The sequence below is a fragment of the Trichosurus vulpecula genome, chromosome 4, assembly GCF_011100635.1.
Source record: "Trichosurus vulpecula isolate mTriVul1 chromosome 4, mTriVul1.pri, whole genome shotgun sequence".
NCBI classification, from domain to species: Eukaryota; Metazoa; Chordata; class Mammalia; order Diprotodontia; family Phalangeridae; genus Trichosurus; species Trichosurus vulpecula.
The window spans coordinates 374,636,181-374,661,213 of record NC_050576.1 but is presented as its reverse complement, the minus strand read 5'-3'; the positions used below and the strand labels follow the sequence as shown (position 1 = coordinate 374,661,213).

The window sequence follows — 25,033 nt, the reverse complement described above, 5'->3', positions numbered from 1 at the left end:
TAGATATACCCTTTTTCAGGGCCCGAGGGCTTCACACCTCTCATGAACTAATTAGCAAAAGGGTATGAGCCTTCCTATAAAGGTAAGACTCAATCAAAGGCACTTGATTGCCTTAGTACTGAGAAGTACTCCAAAAGAAAAAAAAACAGTTAAAAAGTCCCACTTTGCTTGCCTTTACAGAAGATTAAAGTATTGGTCAACCAAAGCTAAAGTCAATATCTTAGCAAGTATTGGTCAAGATGTAGTCTAATAACAAAGACACTGTACTGAGAGTAACACATCTTGATTACATTGTGTCTGGAACCATGTAGACTGCTATATAATCAAAGGCAAGCCACCTGATCTTTATGTATAGTTTACTAAAATGAAAGGGCAGAAGTAGATAATTTCTAAGAGGCAGTATGGTACAGTGGAAAGATTCTGGATTTGTAGGCAAGAAATCTGGGCTAAAATCCATTCAGAGATGCATACTAGATCTGTAAATTTAGGTAAGTCACTTAACTTCTCTGTTCCTCAGTTTCCTCATCAGCAAAATGGAAGGGTTAAACTCAATGTCCTCCATTTCTAAATCCTACTATAATCCCTTCAAACTCTCAAGTTCTATGTTCTAAAGTGCGGGTTAACCATTTCCGTGTCATGGACCCCTCTGGCACTCCGGTAAAATCTATGGACTTCTCGGAATGTTTTTTATGCAAAGGAAATATTTATGCACAACAAATTTACAGGATTACTAAGGGAGCCAATAATATTGCTCACTGCTCACTTCACTTTCAATGCAACTTGCTCTCCAACTACTCCATGTTCCCACCAGCTGTATTACTCACCTTCAGATGGAAGTCTTTTTGCTGGAATCCTCAAAATGTTTCCATTAGGTATTACGTACCTTTTATACTAGCTTCCTCATAAAGCCTGGAATCTGTTTCTCCTCATTGTTCATTACCTCCTTACTGCCTGATACAGACACTGCCTCCAGCCATTACTGTCCTAGTCACTGCTGGGACACTGATGAAAGAGTACAAGTCCTTTCACCCTCCAAAAGTCCACAAAGTGCTCTTTGGGTCAAGAGGAACTTGGGGGCTGGGGTGGGGATTGAAGACCAAGGCAGAGCCTTAGCCTTTGCTCTTAGTTCACACCTATGATTGGTTGATTCAACCAAGATGTATCCTAACAAAGGTATGAGAGAATAAGAAATTGTCAGGTATTTTAAGTGGGTGAGGTGGGGTGATTTGATTGATGGACTAAATGACCTCCCCGTACTTTGACATTCTACTTAACCGACTTGAACTAGGGAAATCAAGAAAGACTTTCCATAGGAGGTAGCACCTGAAATAAACCTTGAAGGAAGTTAAGGATTCAAAGAGATGAGGAAAGAATCTATGTTGTATTTGCATAAATTTGGGACCTGAGAGTTGTCTCCATACCATGAAGAGACATCCAAGGGATCTTCACTTGAGTGAAGATAAAAAAAATAGTATCAAACCCAAAACCAGTGAGATGATGTTTTAACCATCTGAATGTTGGACTGACCTACCATTCTGGGCAGCTAGGTGACAAAGTAGATAGGGTACTGGGCCTGGAGTCAGGAAGACTCATCTTCCTGCATCAAATCTGGCCTCAAACACAAGCTATATGACCCTAAGCAATTCACATAACCCTGTTTGGCTGTTTCCTCTTCTTTAAAATGAGCTGAAGAAGGAAATGGCAAACCACTCCAGTAAGTCCAAATGGGGTCACAAAGAGTCAGACAAGATTGAAAATGACTGAACAACAACTTCATTTTGATACTCCACTGATTAGTCTTCCTAGATAATTTTTCAGGAAAATAAATAATTTGGGTGGATATGGGCTAGGTCTCTAAAACACCCTTTGTCATTGCTGGACTTTGCTCATTCTAGAGATTCTGGATGGCTCTTAGTATTATTGGACAACCATCTACCAAACTGTTCCTGTGCAACTTCCATCTTAAACTGTGCTACACTTTTTAAATCTTGCCTGATTAATTTCTTAATTCAACTAGAGTGTGGTCAATGGGATAATGCGTTACTGTAAAATCATTTATATAAAGTCAGGAGGTGACTTTATACATGGGCTATTAACCTGGACTCTGTAAATGTGTCTATTTAAAAAATATATATGTCTCATAACTGTATTTCAATATAGACAGATAAAACACATAAAAAGCATTTACTAAACCCTTACTATATGCCAGGCTATGTGGTAAGTGTTGGGGATACAAATACAAGAAAACAAGATAAGTCCCTCCTCTCAAGGAGCGTACACTCTAATAGAGGCAGATCAAACATATAAGATAGCTGGACGGGTAGGGATGAGGAAGATGTATGGGAGGAAGAAAAAGGGAAATACCAATGTGGAGAGATGGAGCAATCCTGAGAGTGAGTTCAGCTGGGAGTAAAGTGAACAGCATGTCTGGGCCTCTCATGAAACAAGAGTTCATGAGGTCAACAACCGGTAGAGTAGACCTTGCTTGACTGAAGTGGAGCTTGGGGAGATGTGAAAAGCACCCTGGACTCTGGGTCTACCTTGGTTTCCTTCTCTCCCTTTCCCTATAGTTTCTCTTGATCACAAGGAGCACCTTATAGACTTCGGAGAGGGAGAAGATTTGGACTTTATTCATCGGTGTCAACAGTGTGCCTAGGACAGTAATGGCTTGAGACAGTGTCTGTATCAGGAGGTAAAGACAAACTGGGCAAGATAAAGCAAGGCAGATTTAAGGCTCTATAAGGAACCTAGCATAAAAGGTACACTATGCCTAAAGGCAACATCTGCAAGAGGACTTTTAGAAGTAATGAGTAACTCCCTTTGCTAGACATGCTCTAAGGTTGAGTTCACCTTCTCTTGGACTCCGTATGTACCTGTGGTAAAATATATTCCAGACTTTTAGGGAGATGATTTTGTACCACTTATACCATCATACTAAATACCCATTTCTAAAGGCCAGGTAAGTCTTGCTGACTAATTAAACAGACTGAAAACAAAGAGGGAAACACACCAGTGTTTCCTGAAACACCTGCATCCCTGAAGAGATGCAGGAGCCAATCTTGCTCTGAGATCTGTTCTGCCAATTTGAATTGTGGCTAAAGAGATTTACTGCAGAGCTTGTGCTCCATAAATAAGCATTTATTAAGTGCCTACTATGTGCCAGGTACTGTGCCAAGTGCTTAGAATAAAGACAAAAATGAAACAGTCTTTCCTCTCAATGACCTTGCAATTTGTTGAGGGAAAAGACCATATATATAAACAAATATATGCAAAACGTATTCAGAGAAAATGCCGAGTAGTTTTGGAACATGGGGGCAAAAGCACTAAGAGCTAGGAAAATTAGGAAAGGCCTCTCTTGGGGCATGTAAACTGAGCTCTTCTTTGAAGAAAGCTAGGGATTCCAGGAGGTGGGGATAAAAATGGAGATCATTTTTGGCATAGGTGGCAGTTGGTACAAAACCACAGAGGCTGGAGACATTTCATTGTGCATAAAGAGCAAGTAGGCTCATTTGGTTGGAATTACAGAGAGTAAAGGATGATTAGACTCAGTGGGTGTTCTTAATGTCAGGTCCGTGAGCATACAAGTGATTTCCTTTGTAATGCTATGTATATTTTTTATTCTGTAAAGGGGTCCACAGATTTCACCAGATTGCCAATGGGATCTATGACATAAAAACAGATTAAGAGCCCCTGGCTTAGAAAGATAAATTGGGAACAGATTATGAAAGTATTTTTTTTTCAGTCTGAAAAAGGTTCCACCAACTTTACCAGATTTTCAAAAAGGAAAGATGACCAAAAAGAAAAAAAAAAGATCAATAGCTCTTGGCTTAGAAAGATAAGCAAGAATCTGATTATGAGATGTTTTAAATGTCAAACAGTAAACTTTGCATTTTACCTAAATTATTTTGTATTTATGTATTTGTGGATATATTGTATTCCCTCCACCCCTCAGAATAAAAGCTCCTGGAGGGTAGGGACTTTGGGGGAGTTTTTAACATTTTATATGTGTAGTATGGTTTATTTATTAAGCACAGGTGCTTAATAAATATTTATTGTATAAATAAATACTAAAAATGAACTTGAAAATGGAAATGTGATGGTTTGGTATTTAAATTACAATATATTATACAGTTTCAAAGGAGAAGTAAGAGCAGTTTGTTGGGAAGAGAACTAATCTCAGATCCCAAAAGACCTAGATGCATGGTCTGCCTGTTAAATCACATTTAGTTCCTCCTATACCCCCAAAAGAATCTTCAGTATAACATACCTTAAGAAGTGGTTATCAAGCCTCTCCTTGAAGGCCTTCAACAAGGTAGATTCCACTACTCCAAGAGGGAGACCATCCTACTCTTGAACAGCTCTAAGTGTCAGGAAGCTTTTCCTAACAATTTCCTCTCATTGTTCCTGGGTATACTCATTGGGATCACGTAAAACAAGTCTTCCATCTGACTGATGTTTAACTACTAGAAAAATTTTTTCACATGTACCATGGTATGCCTCTCATGGGACTTACGGGGAAGCATGGTACAGTGGAAATAGCACTGGTAATGGAGTCAAAAGTTCAGGGTTCAAATCCTGTCTCTGCCAAATATTATCTATATGACCTTGGACAAACTTTTAGTCTCCATGAATCTGTTTCCTCATGTATTAATATGAAACAAATGGACTAGATAGACTCTGAGGTGCCTTCCAATTCTCTCTAAATCCAAATCCTCTTTTCTCCAGGCTTAACATCATAAGTTCTTTCAAGTGATCCTTAAATAGCATGGACTGAAAGCCCTTGATCATCCTGGTTGCCCTCCTCTGGATGCTCTCCAGTTCATTAATAACCTTGTTAAAGTATGGTGCCCCTCAAAGACAATTATAATTTTCTCTCTAAGTCTTCTCTTCTTCATGCTCCAAGAATATCTCATTTCTATGAACCAGTCTTCATAAAGCGTGGCCTGCAGTCCCTTTAGCCTCCTGGACATCTTTCTGTGAAAGATTTCTAGGATGTCAGTATGCTTCCTAGGACTGAAGAAAGATGTGGTCAACCAAAGTCAAATATATCATAATTCTCATCTTACTCACTTGGGGCACTATGTCTGTCTCTGAATTCAATCTAAGATATTATATACATGGCTGTTATATCATAATGTTAATTCGTATTAAGCTTTCCATCCACTAAAATCAAACTGCCAGATCTCTTTCACATTACAAAAAATAACGCTTCATCGAGAAAACACTAAAGTAAAAGTGACAGACAGGCATCCTATTGTTCTTTTCACTTCTTCCCCTTTTTTATCCTAAAGAGGGTTGAAATAAGGAGAAAAAAAATAGTAGAATATGTGATTGATTTATATGATTTAGGTTTCAGAGTTTTTATTGCCTCACTTCTAACTTAAAAGGACATTTGCCTTATATTGAACAGATAAGCAATTTTACAATTATATAAACTCATGGGAAATAGTTTATTTTATTTTATTTTTTACTATTTTTGACACCTTTTCTTAAGCGTGTTTTGTTCTATATATGTCTACAAAGTATTTCCAGATTTGATCTTACATGTAATGTTAATGCAAGCATTTTGTAAAGTGATATTAAACAAGTCTTAGCTCAGGCCTCACCTTGATCAATGAGGCAAACTCAGGAAAAGAAAGCTAAAAGGATTTTATTTAGCACTCAAGGCTACAGGTACTGGGAAAGTTGGGTGTCACTGGCCCAGAATTGGAACTGCAGGGTCTGCTTTTATAGAAAGGAGGAAACAAACTTCCATATAAGGAAAGACAAAAATGATTGGCAAATGCTTTCAATGAGGAGGCTGCCTCAGCTCCTCCCGCATTATAGTATCACAGAGAGAGATGGAATCAGTGCAAATAGCTGAGGGTATTTTGCAGACTGCCATCTCCTATAAGCTCTTTGTATAGGCACCCAAAGCATAAAGGTCATGGGATCACTCAAGATTGACTCTGCACCAGTGTCTGACTTTGCATGGTGACCACCTTGAGTTTTAAAAATTAGTTGTATTGATTTGTTTTGTTTTCATATCACCAATATGTCCCGATATAATACTCTTCTCCCATAGCACCATCCTTTATGATATAGAATAAAAAAGAGGGAAAGAAACAGTTCAGTAAAATTAACCAAGATATTGAAAACATTCATTCATTCTCTACAGTTTTACACACATATCCACAGTCCCCTATATCTGAAAGAAAAGGAGGGGGTCCCCCTTCATATTATCTCTCCTGTGGGGCCACAGTTGGTCTTTATAGGTCTACTACATTCAGCCTCTGATGTTTTTTGTTCTTGTTCTTTCCATTTACATGATCACAATCATTGCCGATATTGTTTTCCTAGTTTTGCTTACTTCATTTTGCATCAGTTCATACATCTTTCTGGGCTTCTCTGTAGTCATCATGCTCACTGTTTCTTAGAGCATAGTACTATCCCATTACATTCATGCATTTCAACTTACTTGGCTATTTCCCATTCAATGGGCATCCTCATTTTTTCTTAATTTTCTGATACTAAAAAAGGGCTGCTATAAATATTTTGGTATATATTGGGCCTTTTCTTTATTACCATTGACCTCCTTAGGGTAAATGCGTAGAAGTATACTCTGTGGGTGAGACAACTGTGGATCACAAATTGAACCCAACTCCCTTTGTTTTGGTGAACTGAGCACAACTTCCTCCATCTTGTGTTAAGCATTAGTTCACCAATCAAAAGGCCTCCGTGCCATACTCCCCACCCCAATGACAGCGCCACAAGAACACCCTGTGTGATAACACCTGTTCAGGGAAACTTCGAAGTTCCCAGATTTCAAGAATAAGCCTAGTCATTCATGTCAGGGTATCTTATCTAGCCAACAAATTCTTGCAAAAATCCTGTTCCAATCTCCTTTTGCCTGAAGTCTTCCTCTTCCTTTGCGAGTTAAGCATATATAAGCCTCCCATAAACTCGCTTCGGGCAATGAGTGGCACAACAGATGGAGTGTGGGCCCTAGAGTCAGGAGGAACTGAATTCAAGTCCAGCCTCAGACACTTACTAGCTGTGTGACCCTGGGCAAGTCACTTAATCCTGTTTGCCTCAGCTTCCTCATCTGTAAAATGAGCTGGAGAAGGAAATAGCAAACCACTGCAGGATCTTTGCCAAAGAAACCCCAAATAGGGTCACAAAGAGTCAAACATGACTGAAAACCACTGAACAACAACAAAACTTGCTTTGGGGAGTCTGTCCTTGCAAGTAAGGGTCCCTTGCTGGCAAAATCAATAACTAGGGCCTCCAGAATATTTATCACCCATAGTATCCACATTTTAGTCATTTCCATGCATAAATGTAAATTGCTTTCCATACTAGCTGGACCAATTCACAGCTCCACCAACACTGCATTAGTGCCTCTGTCTTTCTAGGACACTCAAATATTGTCTATTCCCATCTTTTATAATCTTTGACAATTTCCTGGGTATGAGGTAGAACCTGAGGGTTGTTTTGATTTGTATTGTTATATATTATTAGCGATTTGGAATAATCTTCCATATAGTTCTTAATTTCAAATCTCTTTCAAAAATTTAGCTAGTGAGTAGATTCTTGAATAACTGATAGAGGTGATCACAAAAAAACAAAACAGATCATTTTGACTAAATAAAGTAACATTTTTATAGAGTATTCTTTTTCTTTAAAAAAAAAAGAGCTCCTTAAAAGCAACTAGAATAATTAAAAGGGAAAATGTTGAAGCAACAACTATTTAGCTACATACTGAAAGGAATAAAAATCTTAAAAGGACATTCACTTAGCAATAGGAAGTTCAGACAGTAACTAGGAAATCCCCACAAAGTACTGTGAATTCTCCAAAGAAAAGAGCCCTCTGTGATGGGAAGTCTTAAGCAGCAGGGCCTCCTATAGCAATCCTGTAAAGTCTTTGAAGCTGGATATTTACATTTAAATAAGGCAAGGCTTTTATCTGTTTCTCTGCTGGTAGTCTTTCAAAGGGACAAATGGAGTTTCCTAACTACACCTCAGCTAGTCAGACAGACTTATGGCATGTCTCAGTTCAAAAATAGAACTGGAAAAAAAATTCGTAATTCCATTTCAGTAATCAATATATCTTTAATAAAATATAGCACCCCACATGTATTGAGCCAACTTGAATCCTTATGTTATAAATTCTCCTCATTATAATAAGACTGAGCAGAGAGGTAATTCTTAGGTTTGCAGTGCTTAAAGTATATCAGATTTTTAAAATTCTAAAAAATACCTAATGATTTTATTAATTTAGTCACAGGGGTAGGGAACCAGAGGCCTCGAGGCTACGTGTGATCCTCTAGGTCCTCAAGTGCAGCCCTTTGACTGAATCCAAACACGCATTCTGACTAAGATTTGTAAATATGCTAACATGTTACAAGGTTCATGGTACGACTCCTGACGTTATGTCCATGGCTCCCATACTTTAATCCTTCTGGTAATGAGAATTTGTTAGCAGTATAGGAGAGGCAGTAAAGGAATAAGTGAAGAGTTGTCCTGACTTGGAGTTAGGAAGATGTGGGTTTATCACTTAGTTTCTCAGTACCCTCAAGCAATTGTACATAAGGTGCAAAATAGTTGCCCGTCTGTATCAGTGGAGGAAGTTTCCATACTTGGATTCCACCGTACACATGAAAGCAAAGGTACAGATCAAAATAAATAAAGAAATATGAATAGTAGAATAAGGAATCTCTTCCACTATTGGTTCTCTGCAGCAAGGTACTTGTGTCATGGAGTTTCTGAACTATAAGTGAACTTAGACGTCACCTAGTGAAACCCCTGCCTTTTACAGAAAGGAAATTAAGATCTTAGGTGACTGCTCAAAGAGCAAACAATTAGACTAACTTTGATAATATAAGCCTAGTTTCACAAAAGGTATTGCTGAGTGCCTAATAAAAGGCTACCAAAGAGACCACCACTGCTGAGAAATCTACATTTAGCCCAGTTCCAGTGAGAAGCCAAATGCATACCATGACTAAATATAATGCCATTATTTCAAAACAAAAATTAGGAGCATATTCTAACCGTGTAACTACAACTGCATCTTACCTGAACAGAAGTCATCAGAATATCTATCATAGACTGTTCTACAGTTTCTTTCATCACATTCACAGGTGTCCCCATGAATGTCTCCCCAGTCTCCTGTTGGGTCTACATCATGGCACGAGCATTCACCACACACACATGTTCCTGTGGAGGGCAAAACAAAACATGGTATGTATTAGTCTGTATATCAACCCAACTTAATCAATGAAATGAAATAGTTGATTTTTTTTAAAGTTGGTTGCTTTGTATATGTGGATTACAAGGAGCGAGGCAGATGTCTTCTCATAAAGAGAAGCAATTCCAATGAAGAGTAAAAAGAAGAGTTATCTGAAGAAACCAACGTGGGTGCTCAGAGAACTCACTACCCATTTAAAGAACAAAAATATGAATACAAAATATAGAAGCAATGATAGGTAGCAGAGGATGGATACAAAGGTGTAGCATGGTCAGGAATACCTGCTCAACGTGGCTAAGATCAACAACAAAAACATCTATGGAGGTGTTTTGTTTGTTTCTAAGCCCAATTGTGGAAAAGAGAAGGATTAAAGAAGGTATATGTCTAACATTTAGGATGGATAAGACAAATCACCTGGCACAGATGATCTTTGGATACTGAAAGAAACCTTGAATATTGAAAGAACTGGTAAATATGTATCATGAGCTCTGGCTTTCTCCACAATATGTGACAGATCATGGAGCTCAGAAGTACCTCAAGACTACAGAAGGTAAATATTCTGATTTTTTTAAAGAATAGAAAGAAACCAAGGAGCAAACATTATCTGTAATGGGGATAAACTAGAAGACATTCCAGCAAGTTCAGGGTCATGAATCAAGGATGTCCATCATCACCATTATTATTTAAGATTATACTAGAAATTCTAACGATAGCAAAGAAACAAAAAAAAAGAAATTGAAGAAATAAGTATAGGCAATGAGGAAACAAAACTATCACTCATTGCAAATGATATGATGGCATATTTAGAGAACCATACAGAGTCGACTAAAACACTAATCAAAATAATTAACAACTTTAGTGCAGTTGCAGGACATAAAATAAACCTATGTAAATCATTAGCATTTCTATATATTGACAACAAAACCAAGCAGTAAGAGATAGAAAGAAAAATGCTTTTAAAATAACTACTGACATCATAAAAATACTCGGGAGTCTATTTGCTAAGACACACAGAACAACTATATGAACATAATTATAAAGCATTCACCAAACAAAGACAGATCTAAATATTCGAAGAAATATTAATTGCTCATGGGTAGACCAAGTCAATATCATAAAAATGAAAATACTACCTATATTTATTTACTTAGTAAGTGTCACACCAATTAAACTAGGAAAGAATTACTTTATAGAGCTAGAAAAAATAATAACAAAATTAATCTGGAATAACAAAAGGTCAAGACTATCAAGGGATTCAATTTTAAAAAAACTGTGAAGGAAGGGGGCCTAGCAGTTCCAGATCTCAAAGTATATTACAAAGTGGTTATCATTAAAACAATTTAGTACTATATAAGAAATAGAGTAGTATCAATGGAAGGGATTAGGTGCACAGTATACAGAAGCAAATCTGAAGAGTAGGTCAGAATTTGATAAATCCGAAGATCAGAATTATGGGAGCAAGAACTTACTATTAGACAAAAAATGCTGGGAAATTTGGAAAGTAATCTGGCAGAAACTAGGCATAAACCAACATTTCATATCATATATCAAGAAAAGCTTAAAATAGGTATACAATTTAGACATAAATGGTGATACCATAAGCAAATTTGGAGAGCATAGAAGTTCCCTGTCAGATCAATGGATGGTAAAGTGTTCATGACCAAACAAGAAAAAGAGAGGATCAGAAGAGGTAAAAATGGATAATTTTGTTTACATAAATCTTTTTTTTTGAATTCCATACTTTATTATTTAATATTTTTTAGTTTTCAGCATTGATTTCCACAAGATTTTGAGTTACAAATTTTCTCCCCATTTCTACCCTCCCCCCCCACTACAAGATGGCATATATTCTGATTGCCCCATTCCCCAGTCAGCCCTCCCTTCTGTCACCCCACTCCCCCTCATACTCTATCCCTTTTCCTTTTACTTTCTTGTAGGGCAAGACAGATTTCCATACCCCGCCTATATATCTTATTTCCCAGTTGCATGCAAAAACAATTTTTTTGAGCATTTGCTTTTAAAACTTTGAGTTCCAAGTTCTCTCCCCTCTTCCTTCCCCACTCACTTTCCCTAAGAAGGCAAGCAATTCAACATAGGCCACACATATCATTATGTAAAACACCTCCACAATAATCACGTTGTGAAAAACTAACTATATTTCCCTCCCTCCTAAACTGTCCCCCTTTATTCAATTTTCTCCCTTAACCCTGTCCCTTTTCAAAAGTGTTTGCTTTTGATTACTTCTTCCCCCATCTGCCCTCCCTTCTGTCGTCCCCCCCTTATATCCCCTTCCCCCTACTTTCATGTGGGGTAAGATACCCAATTGAGTGTGTATGGTATTCCCTCATGTCAAATCCGATGAGAGCAAGATTCACTCATTCTTCCTCACCTGCCCCCTCTTCCCTTCCAACAAACTGCTTTTTCTTGCCACTTTTATGTGAGATAATTTACCCCATTCTATCTCTCCCTTTTTCCCTCTCTTAATGTATTCCTCTCTCATCCCTTATTTTTATGTTATTTTTTTAGATATCATCCATGTTCAACTCACCCGGTGCCCTCTGTCTCTATATATGTATATTCCTTTCAACTACCCTAATATTGAGAAAGGTCTCATGAATTACACACATCATCTTTCCATGTAGGAATGTAAGCAAAACAGTTCCACTTTAGTAAGTCCCTTATGATTTCTCTTTCTTGTTTACCTTTTCGTGCTTCTCTTGATTCTTTTGTTTGAAAGTCAGATTTTCTATTCAGTTCTGGTCTTTTCACTGAGAGAGCTTGAAAGTCCTCTATTTTATTGAAAATCCATATTTTGCCTTGGAGCATTATACTCAGTTTTACTGGGTAGGTGATTCTTGGTTTGAATTGTAACTCCTTTGACCTCCAGAATATCATATTCCAAGCCCTTCAATCCCTTAATGTGGCAGCTGCTAGATCTTGTGTTATCCTGATTGTGTTTCCACAATACTCAAATTCTTTCTTTCTGGCTGCTTGAAGTATTCTTTCCTTGACCTGGAAATTCTGGAATTTGGTGACAATATTCCTAGGAGTTTTCTTTTTGGGATCTTTTTCAAGAGGCAATCAGTGGATTCTTTCAATTTCTATTTTACCCTCTGGCTCTAGAATATCAGGGCAGTTCTCCTTGATAATTTCTTGAAAGATGATATCTAGGTTCTTTTTTTGATCATGGCTTTCAGGTAGTCCAATAATTTTTAAATTCTCTCTCCTGGATCTATTTTCCAGGTCAGTGGTTTACCCAATGAGATATTTCCATTTTTTTCATTCCTTTGGTTCTGTTTTATAATATCTTGATTTCTCATCAAGTCATTAGCTTCCACTTGCTCCAATCTAATTTTTAAGGTAGCATATTCTTCAGTGGTCTTTTGGACCTCCTTTTCCTTTTGGCTAATTCTGCCTTTCAAGGCATTCTTCTCCTCATTGGCTCTTTGGAGCTCTTTTGCCATTTGGGTTAGTCTATTTTTAAGGTGTTATTTTCTTGAGTATTTTTGGGTCTCCTTTAGCAAGTCATTGACTTGTTTTTCACAATTTTCTTGCATCATTCTCCATTTCTCTTCCCAATTTTTCTTCTACTTCTCTTACTTGCTTTACCAAATCCTTTTTGAGCTCTTCCATGGCCTGAGACCAGTTCATATTTTTCTTGGAAGCTTTTGATGTAGGATCTTTGACTTTGTTGACTTCTTCTGGCTATATATTTTGATCTTCTTTGTCCCCAAAAAAAGATTCCAAAGTCTGAGTCTGAATCTGAGTCCGTTTTCGCTGCCTGTTTACGTTCCCAGCCAACTACTTGACCCATGAGCTTTTTATCAGTATATGACTGCTTGTAGAGTACAGAGTACTTTGTCCCAAGCTTTAGGTGGTGCACTGCTGTGTTCAGAACTATTTCTATAGAGCTAGCTCTGCCACACCAGCACTCTTCCTCCCCCAAGAACCACCAACCCAGACCCCGACCCAGATCCAAGCAGGCTCTGCACTCCCGCTCTGATCTGCCACTTAATTCCTCCCACCTGGTGGGCCTAGGGCTGGAAGCAACTGGAGCTGGAGCTCTGGAAGCAGCCCCAGAGCTGCACCACTTCTGCCGCCCCCTGGGCTGGGGCTGACTACAAACTCCTTTCACTCCAATCCAGCAGATTTTCCCGCTAACCTGTTCTGTTGTCTTTGGCATCTGTGGGTTGAGAGACGTCTGGTAACTGCCACAGCTCAATGATTGAGGGCCCTATGGCCTGTTCTGCCTGGCTCCCAGTCTGGTTGGTCCTGGCGCAGTCCATGCTGGGCTCTGCTCTGCTTCACTCTCAGCTCTGAGTGACAGACCCTTCCCAGTGACAGCCCATGCTTTCCTGGGCTGGAACCCTGCTTCCCTATGCTATTTCACAGGTTCTGCAGCTCTAGAATTTGTTCAGAGCCATTTTTACAGGTGTTTGGAGGGACCTGGGGGAGAGCATAAGCAAGTCCCGGCTTTCCAGCTGCCATCTTGGCTCTGCCCCCGTGTTTACATAAATCTTAAAACTTTTTGCACAAAAAACTTATATAATCAAAAATATATTAAAAGGAGGAAAGTGGGGTAAATTTTTCACCAAGTTTTTCTGATAAATGCCTCATTTCTCAAATGTAGAGAATTAGCCAAATTTCTAAAAATGGGAACCATTTCCAAAATGATAGTCAAAGGATATGAAGGGGCAGTTTTCAGAGAAGGAAATAAAAGCTATCAATAGTCATATAAAAAAAACACTCTAAATCACTAAAAATTATAGAAATGCAAATTAAAACAACCCTGAGGTATCACTTCACAACCCTGGCATTGGCTAATATATCAGAAAAGGAAACTGATAAATGCTGGAGAGGAGGTGGGATAATAGGCACACTAATGTACCATTGGTGGAGTTGGGAACTAGTCCAACTGTTCTGGAGAATAGTCTAGACCTATGCCCAAAGGGCTATAAAACTGTGCCTACTCTTTGACTCAGCAATAACACTATTAGGTCTATACACCAAGGAAGTCAAAGAAAAAGGAAAAGAAATCATGTATAAAAGTATTAATAATAGCTCTTTTGTGGTGGCAAACAATTTTGGAAACTAAAAGGATGCCCATCAATTGAGGAATGGCTGAAAAGTTTCTGGTGTATTAATGTGATAATGTTATACTGAGAGCGAGTAAGACACTCCACAGAGTATAAGTTTTAAATGGAGAATTTATTAGCCGGCGGCCATTCAGGGAATCATCCCAAATCAAAATGACCTCGTATTGGAGTGAAAGTGTAGTTTTTATAGAGAATACAGGGAACAGTGGTTAATTATCTCTTGAAAAGTCATTTTGCAGACTCAGCACGCCTGTACCTTTTATGACCATGATAAAAGGAACCTCCTTAATAGATTGTAGATACAACATATCAGATAGCTGACAAAGTGTCAACTGAAATTACAACCCAGGATCCCTGTGTCCATCTTGCCATAACTCCCACAACAAGGAAGGCTCAAGATAAGGCATAAATCATATAATTCAAGATAATGTCTAGGGCCAAGGCTTTCATCCTTAATGGCCATGGACACACCAAGGGATGCTCCAGCTCTGTCTGTTGACATAAGATAGAGACATCTCTGAGCCCACTCAGTTAGACAAAGGAATATCGTTAGGCATTAGGCTTTTCCTGGTAATTAGCTTACATTCCTCAGAAAAGTCTGGGGGGCCCAGGACACTCGCCAAATGGCAGGAACTCAGTCTGTTTTCTCTTATGCAAACTTGGGTTTGTAGTTAGGGGCTGGGTGCAGGGTTTTTCTAGCAATAGCTGGCTACTCAGGTGTCACAATAGAATTCCATCACACCATAAGAAATGATAAAGAAGACAGCTTCAGAAAAACCCGGGAGGTCTTATATGAACCAATACAAAGTGAAGTGAGCAGAACCAGGAGAATAATCTACATAGTAACAGCAATATTGTAAACATAATCAACTGTGAAAGACTCAGTAAATCTGATCAATACAATGATCTACCACAACTCCAAAGAATACATGATATAAAATGCTGTGCACTTCCAGATAGAAAACCAATCATGGAATAGGTGTACAGATTGAAGCATATTTTTTCCTTTACTTTTCCTGTTTTTTTTTTTCAGAACATGTGGAAATATGCTTCGCACATCTACAAATAAATAATTGGTATTGTATTTCCTACCTTCTCAATGGGTGGGGAGAGGCTAAAGGAAAGAGAGATTTTGGAACTGAAAATAAAAATAAAATTTAATTTAAAAAAACAAGAAAATAATAGAAAAGAGTCTATGAGCAACTGATCTTGAATTCCTTTTTGGCAAAATTCTAGAAAGAATTATTCACAAAGAATTTGCATGATTTTAGCAAGAACAAGTCCTTCCAGATTAACTTGATATCCTTTTTTAAATAGGGTTACTAAGTTGGTAGATCAGGAGCATGCTATCAATATAGTTTGCCTAGACTTTAGCAAAGCATTCACTAAAGTATCCCTTTCTGGTCTTGTGAAAAAGATGGAGGGACGTGAGACAGATGATAATAGAATTAGATTTAGAGTAGGGTTGCTTATTGAACCCCAAAACTAGTCACTCAGAGTTTAATGTTAAATTGGAAGAAGATCTCCAGGGGAAAACCCCAGGGAAGTATACCTGGACTGGTAATGATTAACATAATAGCTTTATGTAGGTTCACAGATTTAGAACAGAAAGGGACATTAAAAGTTATCTGGTCTAGCCCCTCATTTTACTGTTAAAGAAACTGAGGCCTAGAGAAGTAAAGGGCCTCACCAAATACTTTTATTGCTGACTTATGTGGAGTAATCGAAAGGATCTTTATCAAATATGCAGCCGACACAAAGCCACACAATGGATAAAAAAGTCAGAGTTCCAAAAAACCTTCACAGGCTAAAACATTACACTGAATCAAAAAATATGAAATATTCTTGTAAAGAAAAATTTGTGTAAGGTTTCACCCTCTTCTTTCATTTATTAGTTCTACAAATACCAAAAAAATATGAAGGGGTAGCACAATCAGTTTAAACTTTAGAGCAGAGATAAAAACACCTGTGTTCTCTCTCTCTCTCTCTCTCTCTCTCTCTCTCTCTCTCTCTCTCTATCTCTCTCTCTCTCTCTCTCTCTCTCTCACACACACACACACACACACACACACACACACACACACCACCATCCCTAGACTATATGAGACCCTATGTGGGTGAAAAGGAATGATTAAGCTCATGGTACAGCTGAAGTACAGCAGAAAGGGCACTTGCTTTGGCGTCAGCTGTCCTAGGTTCAAATCCTAACTCTGCCACTTACTCATTCTAGGCACTAGCATTGTGGGAAGTTCTCATATGTGCATCAGCCTCTGAGACTCACTTCATATCTGGTCTCCAGCCACATAATAAAGCCAGAAAGTACCTAGCTGTGGTGGATAAAAGGTGGAAGATGAAACTGACATCATGACACCTGCCTGTTCTTCTGAAAAAGGGGTTTTCCTCTCTCCTACAAATTTTAACCCTCTGATCTAGGACAGTGCTTGTCATGTCCCTCCTCAATCAAGTATAATTCCTCCCCTCCCTTCTCACTGGCAGGTACCATGTTAGTTAGGCTCGGCAACCTTGTTATTCTAGTAATATGAATCATCAATATACAGTGATGATATGTTGTTTCCAGCCTAAGAAAAGACTTAGGCTGGAAAAATGTCTTTAGTCATAGAAACAAAAGGTCAATTCTTCCATGAAATCTGCATAATATTAAATGGAGCATTGTGCATATATGTGTGTGTTTTATCCAAAGTTCATGCCTTGTGCAGATAACATTTTCATTTGTCTTGCTACAGCAAAATGTGTTGCATTCGTTCTTCTATGTCTACATCATGAAAGAATCCAGAATGCCAGAGCCTTGCCATCTACCCTGCAGATGTACCCTGGACTTTTCTATCCTCTTTGTAGACAAATTCTCTTTTATATATTGTCTCCTCAAATTAGAATGTGAAGTCCTTGAGGACAAAGACTACCTCACTTTTTCTATCTGTATCCATAGTGCTTTGCACAGTGCTTAAATGCTTTTCGTACTACTCTTTAATTGCAGTATGCTAAATGTATCCACCTATGTATTCATTCTCTCTCTCACTACACACACACACACACACACACACACACACACGTGTGTGTGTGTATATACATATATGCATATACATATATATATATATAATATATATATGGATGTTTCCTGCTCTGTTGACTTTTTTAACTTCATATGATAAAATATCACCATTTTAATGATGGCATAATGAGGGAAAAGAAGTGTAATGTGTGTCAGGCCTCCCTAGGTACATGGCAGGAAAAGGAATGAGATGACAGTGATGCTAGGCAAAGATGTTCTCAAATGTTTCATCCAATATCCTGCAGAAATCTCCATCTAGATGAATATCACCTACCATAACTTGCCTTTCATTTGTAATAATATGCAAAGGAATATTTCTTGTCCAAGACCTTTCTAACTTCATTTACTAAAATAACACCAATATAATAGGAACCCAATATTTAACCTGACATGCTATGTTTCTCTCTATATATTTATATCATGTTTAGGATCTCATTTTCACTGCTGATATCTAGAAGTGAAATCAGTCTACATCCATTCGGGATACGACTCAAGCTTTCAATCTCCCCATAATTAAGATGAGAGCATTTTCTAAATGCTCTCAGGATAATTAGATGCTCACGCTATAGAAGACTTTGTTAGTCAAGCAACATTTAAACAGAAGTAGCTCCATGAATTGCCTTTGAATTGTACTGTGCTAGTTCTGGACAGTGGCCAAAGAAATTATTGTCCCTGTTAACTGTTTGTTCAGTGAAGCTAAGATAATGAAGGGAAGTTTCTTCTCTCTGTGTTGTTTTGGTCAAATTGAAAATTATATACAGAGTATATGTTGATTTGCATCACATATGATTGACTTAAAAGCAGACATTCTTCCTCATGAAAGGAAATGTGGGGGGGAGGGGTGAGAGAGACAAGTATCATCAGCAATTACTGGCTTTGTTTTCATCTCTGTAGTAGAGTACATGAATGACACACCTCTGTTACTGCAGATTTTGCCATCTGGAGATGTACATCTTCTCTTGCTCTCCCAGGGGGTGATGTCACACTGGAATTCACATTTATCTCCATGCCAACCAGCCTCACAGTAACAGTTTCCACAGTAACACTTTCCATGGCCTTTACCCAAAATGAATTTTATACAGTGAGAAGGAAAAAAAAAAAGAAAACAACTTTAAAAAGCAGAATGAACATCCTAGTCATTTGTGACATATATGTATGTACATATATGTACATGTATATATGTATGTATATGGCATTATATATATATATAGATGTGTGTATATATGGTGTTATTAAATAATATTTATAGCTTCCCAGTTAAGGCAATTTATTTCCTGACAATGGAACACGTGCCACCACATCATGGCCTCATCTACAGCCTCCAAATCAAGGGCAAAATGGAAGCAACCACGTATGGAGATGATTCAAGCCAAAAACCCTTTTCACGCCATGTATTCAGATAACTGAGGTATTAAAAAATAAATATAAGTAACAAAACCTCAGAGAACTATGCAAATTATTCTGTCTTTGGACTTAACATTAACACACCAAATTAAACAATTCCTGAAGCATTTTCTTACATGGCATTTCTTGAAGTAATCCTTGGAGTGTCTATCAGCCATGATTTTGGAGCCAAATAAAATGGTTCAAACTGTACTCAGACATATTATTAGTGACCAGATCATTCCGAGCAGGTGAGGATTTTACTTAACTCATCTGAACAGTATTCCATAATATGAAAAAATGGTTTTCAGTCAAAGTTTAGTGCTCATTTCAACCCATATGGACTCTTGCTGTCACTTGCCTATGCTATATTAAAGAGAAGATTAACTAGTGACAAAAGATTCCATTAACTAGTGACAAAAATATTCCATCTCCAATCAATTGTCCAAGTTCAGCACACTGCAATATAATGAAAAGGATACTGGGTTTGAATCCTGGCCCCATCAGTTACTACCTGCATAACCTCCTAAAATTTATCTCTCTAAGCCTATTTTTCCTTATTTGTAGAATTAAGGAAGTGAACAACTTCCTTGGGACTGCCAAGATCCCTTCTAGCTCTATGTCCATGATCCTATTAATGTCAGCCTCACTTTTAACTTCTGTTCAGCTTCCCCTAAACTCCTTACTGCCCAAGCAACCTTTCACTAATTTTCTCTTTCATACTTCTGTGATTTTCTTCTGCATTTTAACTCCCTCAACCAAGACTGTTGCCCATTCCCACCAGACTTCTTTATATTGAGGTAGCCAGATCTCTAATCCTCCTTTGGATTTTACTAGAAGATATTAGTATAACTTTTTCTAGAATTTGAATTTGTTTTCTTATAAATGTGATGGCATTTTTTTTGGTCTGTCAACCTTTTTCCAACTCCTTTTTTATCATATAGTCCATGTTTTCTAAAAGTTGTCTACATGTGGTCTCTATCCTTCCCTCTCCTTCTGTCTTCTGTCAATCCATTTGTAAAACCCACAAAAGTTCAGGGCTGAGAGAAAACTACTTGTAAGACCATTTTAAATTCTATACTATAACAGCTTGGACAGGTGGTGGGAGAGCAGATGGAGAATGTGGAGGTTGGGTAGGAAGTGGGAGCTAGGATAGGGTTGGTGTCCAGGACATCCCTGTCGGCAAGTCTCCTATTAATCAGACAGCATGCCTGCCAATGGGAGGGAAAGGCCCAGCAAACACACCATTTTGTCAGTCTAAATGAGCACTAATCATGAGTTGGCTGCAATCCTTTTTTTGAACATATATAACAAAACAGCTTATCTGGTAAAAAGGCATTACTACGAGAGCCAAGATGAAGGCTACAATGGTAGGATGTCAAAAAGAACAATATTTAAAATCAAAGCCCTTCATTCATGAACTTGAAAAAATTACAAACATATATGTATACAAACAATGGTAATGAAATTGATAATAAAATATAAGTATATATTTTTATATTATAATTTATAATAATAGAATGCATGAACCAGATTCTAAATAATTACCGATGGCACAAACCAAAAGGAAATTATATATTTACATGTAAAAAAGCACATCTACATTTCACCAGGTATCAATGAGGCAAATATACTTAAGTATATGTAGACTGCTATTGCCCCCCAGACAGTCTTGTTCCCTTTTTCTCCTTTGTCTTCATGAACTGTAATGAAACAGTAAGACTGCAAATACATGATTCGTGTGGGTGAATTTGTTGAACTGTTCAAAGGATTTAGACTAGGTCCTTGAACAGGAATGCCTGGGTTACAGCCAGCTTAGGTCACTAGCTTGAAAATCGAACAGAAGGACTTTTCCTAGGGGGAGGGAGAGAAGTGAAGAGACCAAGGAGAAAGGAGGAAGCAGATGTACAGGAAGAGCATCTGGTTCACCACAGGAATTAAACGTGAAAAGAGCTGAGGAAACAAGGACATGTATTACTAATGCTTGTTAAAATTACTATGTATTACTAATTACTTGTTCTAATATGATATCACCTCCTCTGACTTCTCTGCCATTTTGTGTTCAGTCATTGTTCAATACTATCCTCCATACAGTAGCCCGAGTCCTGGACTACTCAGGAACAATGAAATCTCTCTCTCTCTCTCTCTCTCTCTCTCTCTCTCTCTCTCTCTCTCTCTCTCTCTAACACACACACACACACACACACACACACACACTCACATTCAAATAGTATCCCAAGAAATAAACAATTGTTGGGCAGAAAGGAAGAATTTGGCTAATAAACTTAATTAGCAAACATAAGTACACATGCACCTGCCTTGAAATATTGTGCCAAGTCCAAATTAAGTACACGCATTGGTCTTGAGGGATGCCTTCAGAACTAAGAAATACCATTAGGTAACCCCATCCAGATTTAAGGGACAGGAAGAAAAGAGGGGAAGAAAGAAGGAAAAGATCTAAAGTGGGAGAGGAGACAAGGAGAAAAAAAAAGTGAAGACAAAGAAAAACTCATTTTATGGGACAATTTTTTCAATGACCAACCCATCTAGGTTGCCTTGTCTATCTTTATGCTAGGAGCAACTTTGCATCTCTTTTAAACAGCATTCACCTGTACAGAAATGCATTAGCTTATCCCTCCCTCAATTGAAATATTGCACATACATAAACATAAGCACATGCACAATTAATAACTCACAGTTCATAGACTTGAAAAATAAAATGAACCTTAACACAGATTCTGAGAATTGTACAACACATGGAAAAGCATAACACTTAAGTGATTTTGAAGGTTTTTATATGTACATACCTCCACACATTTCCTCAGTTTCATCATCTATGCATTCTCTATCATCACACTCACAAAATTTACCATAAACTAGTCCATTTCCTTCTGAATTATCACACTTACATCTGCCACAGTGACATGTACCTGAAAACATTAAAGCAAAGGAAAGATATGTGCTTAGTATTTGTTAATTTTGAGTAGTTGTCTTGCACTTTCCTCCTTTCAAGAAGATATAAAATCTCAAACCAATTACAGCAATGTCCCAACTCCAAATCTCTGTATTTGTCCATCCACCCATCCATCCATCTACTAAATAAATACTATAATTGACAGCTAGATGACAGATTTTCATAGTGAGTAACAAAGTGAATATGAAGAACAATATTGCATTATAAAAACAAGAAAAATTATTGGCATGTCTAAGTGTGTTTAACTGATAAGAATCATGTGTGATCTCAATAATATACTAAATAACAAAAAAAACCGGGTTGTGGAAGGAGAACTCATATCGAGCTTGGATAGACGGGAAGACTGCAGGAAAAATTGTTTGGGCTACATGGAAGAGATACTATGTGGAAAGTGATGAGTGGAATTCCTAAAGTGACATCTCAAAACACATGAAAGCAAGATGGTGCAAGTCTTGTTTAGGGAATGGCACAGAGCAGCTAGGTGGCGCCATAGTGCATAGAGTGACAGGCCTGGAGTTAGGAAGACTCATCTTCCTGAGTTCAAATATGGCCTAGGACCTTACTAGCTATGGGACCCCAGGCAAATTACATAAACGTATTTACCTCAGTTTCCTCATCTGTACAATGAGCCAGAAGAGGAAACAGCAAATTACTCCAGTAACTTTGCCAAGAAAACTCCCAAAAGGGGTCATGAAGAGTCAGACATGACTGAAAAACATGGCTAAACAACAAGCAAATAATAAGCAGCTAAAGTGCTTATTCATTCATTCATTCTAGGTTTTTAGAGCATAAGGGACCTTGGAAGTAATTCTCCAGATAAATATACTGAGGCATAGTGTGCTAAAATTACATTTTCAAGGTCATACAGGTATTAAAATATAAATGGGATTTGTACCCTGTTCTTTTCTCTGCATTTCAGTTCTTTTTCCATTTATACAACAATTCTAAAATTTGGAAATATCAAGTTGATTGGAAGGATGTTGGTGCTGGTAACAAAATGGTAATAGTTTTTAATAGGAAAATGATAAAGTGGCATTTGAGATTCCAGTAGAGACATACATGTGGAAACATCCAGCCAGCCATTAGAAATGAGAGCCTAGAATTAATGCTGAAGGTAAATATTTGGAAATATCAGTGACAATACAAAATGACCCAGGACCAATGAAGTCCACTCCCTGAGCCAATGACAACTCACTCTGGACATGATCCTAGGGCTATCTGTTAGCTATAATGTAAAACTTAGCTCCTGGGTACCTTTTCACAGCTTAATCCACACACAGCAATTTGTAGGAATCAAAGAACCTGTGACTAGGTCCCAACCATGAGTCAGAAAGGGCTCTGCCAATTCACACAGGCCCCCCAAAATGCCAAGAAAATCACCACTTTCAGATTTAACACCTTGTTTTCTCCATAAGACCAGCATGTGATTCTGACTGATGATATTGCCAGCACAGGGAAATAAAGGGTGGATGATTTTGTTTATACTGGTAAAGACCACTCAAGTCAGCAGGAACTACAAGTGTTTCCTGTCACCCAGTTTTGGTAATGAGTCTTAGCAGCTTTTTCATCAATCTCTGAGGAATGTTTTCAAATGCCTTCTAAACATTATGATGTATTTTTGTCAAAACAAAACAAAAAATCTACATCCCTCTCTGTTCTTGTAGCTACTATGTTTTTTTTCCGAGTTTTACAACCAGGTCAGGTAAAACATGCAAAAGTCTGAGATGCTACAGATACAACTGATGTTAAGGTGGAAATCTAAAGTATTCTTAGTCTATAACATAGAAAATAATTAAATCAGTTTACATGCATCCCTCCTAAAAGATTTAATCCAGCATTGAAACTTCTCTTTGGCAATTTACATAAAATGTTGCCGAGGTTTTGTTTCCAGTGAATATCCTGCATGAAGAAGGCATTTGGAACAGCTGGAGTATATGTCAATCTTGTGAGCTTCAGCAAGATGACATTTTTTTTCCCTATTGACTTATCTGAATTTCATTTCAGGAAAATACATTCTTACTTAGTGCTTCAGCATTTCTCCACAGCTACACACTTCCATTAAAAGGCCAAAAGCTGAACATTTTACTCAAAATGTAATTAGCACAGTCTTCAAGTTAACAGGGGGAAAAGATTATATTCATAAGGAAAAAATAAAATTCTTACCTGCATTAGAACAGATGGTATCTTGAGAATTCTTACACATCTGATTACTTTTTTTCTTTGTAAGGTTGCAATTAGTTGGATATTGGCAAGCTTCACCATACCATCCTTCATCACACTTACACTTGCCACAGTCACACTTTCCATGGCCTAGGAATTTAACAAAGTAGTATCCAATTAACATCATAACATAAATCAGGGAGAATAAACACTCTACGAGTGTATGAGTACCAAACAGAAACAGTTCTGGTGGGTCTTTCTATTTACTGCTCCTGTGGCTCTCTACCAATATTGAGCAAAATGTTCCTTTAAGATAGTTCATTTTAAATAAATTACTCTAAGTATGTCAAAATGAGTTTATCAAGAAACTTTAGGATATGTGGCAAAACAATAAACTAATAATCTTTGCAGATTTTTCACTGAGAACTGAAATGTTTTTTTTTCATTTTATAGTATTTAAGTTATATAGCTCAATTCAAAGTCAAATCAGTGCCTATTAAATATAGGTAATAGTTAACATTAATTCTCAATATTAGAAAACTCAACAAACTTGTACCCCGATACTGTTGTAATGTGGAATTCCTTTCAATCTCCCTGCACCATGCTAAGTCCCTGGAATACAGTAGGTGTTTAATGAATGCTTGTTGATAGATTGACTTTTAGTTGTTATTGGATTATAGTTGGAAGAATTTTTCCCACACTAAAGTCCTACTCTGATGTACCATTAAAGCATAGAGGTGCCTCTGTGTTCTTAAAGATTATGTTAGGGAGGGGGCAGAGCCAAGATGGTGGCTGGAAAGCAGGGACTTGTGTGAGCTCCCTGCTAGGTCCCTCCAAAAACCTATAGAAAATGGCTCTGAACAAATTCTAGAACTGCAGAACCCACAAGGTAGTAGAGGGAAGCAGAGATCCAGCCCAGGACAGCCTGGATGGTCACTGGATGAGGTCTATTGCCCACGGAGTGGAGGGGAGCGGAGCCCAGCGGCGGCAGGATCAACCACACCAGAAGCCAGGAGGAACAAGCCCAAGCACCCTGAATCAGTGAGCTGTGGCAGTTGCCAGACTTCTCAACACACAAACACCAAAGACAACAGAGAAAGTTAGTGGGAAAAGCTGTGGGGGAC

At 37.9% G+C, this 25,033-nt stretch overlaps 1 protein-coding gene across 1 annotated transcript in view; it reads right to left on the bottom strand.

Annotated features, from left to right (window-relative positions):
• Positions 1-25,033, bottom strand: part of ITGBL1 (integrin subunit beta like 1) — a 211,113-nt gene that overhangs the window by 11,570 nt on the left and 174,510 nt on the right. Inside the window, exons 3-6 of the mRNA XM_036755785.1 lie at positions 23,913-24,059; positions 21,583-21,705; positions 18,308-18,448; positions 9,055-9,195 (exon numbers count right to left, since the gene is read on the bottom strand). Coding sequence (XP_036611680.1) covers positions 9,055-9,195; positions 18,308-18,448; positions 21,583-21,705; positions 23,913-24,059 — 552 coding nt within the window. The remainder of the gene's footprint in view (positions 1-9,054; positions 9,196-18,307; positions 18,449-21,582; positions 21,706-23,912; positions 24,060-25,033) is intronic.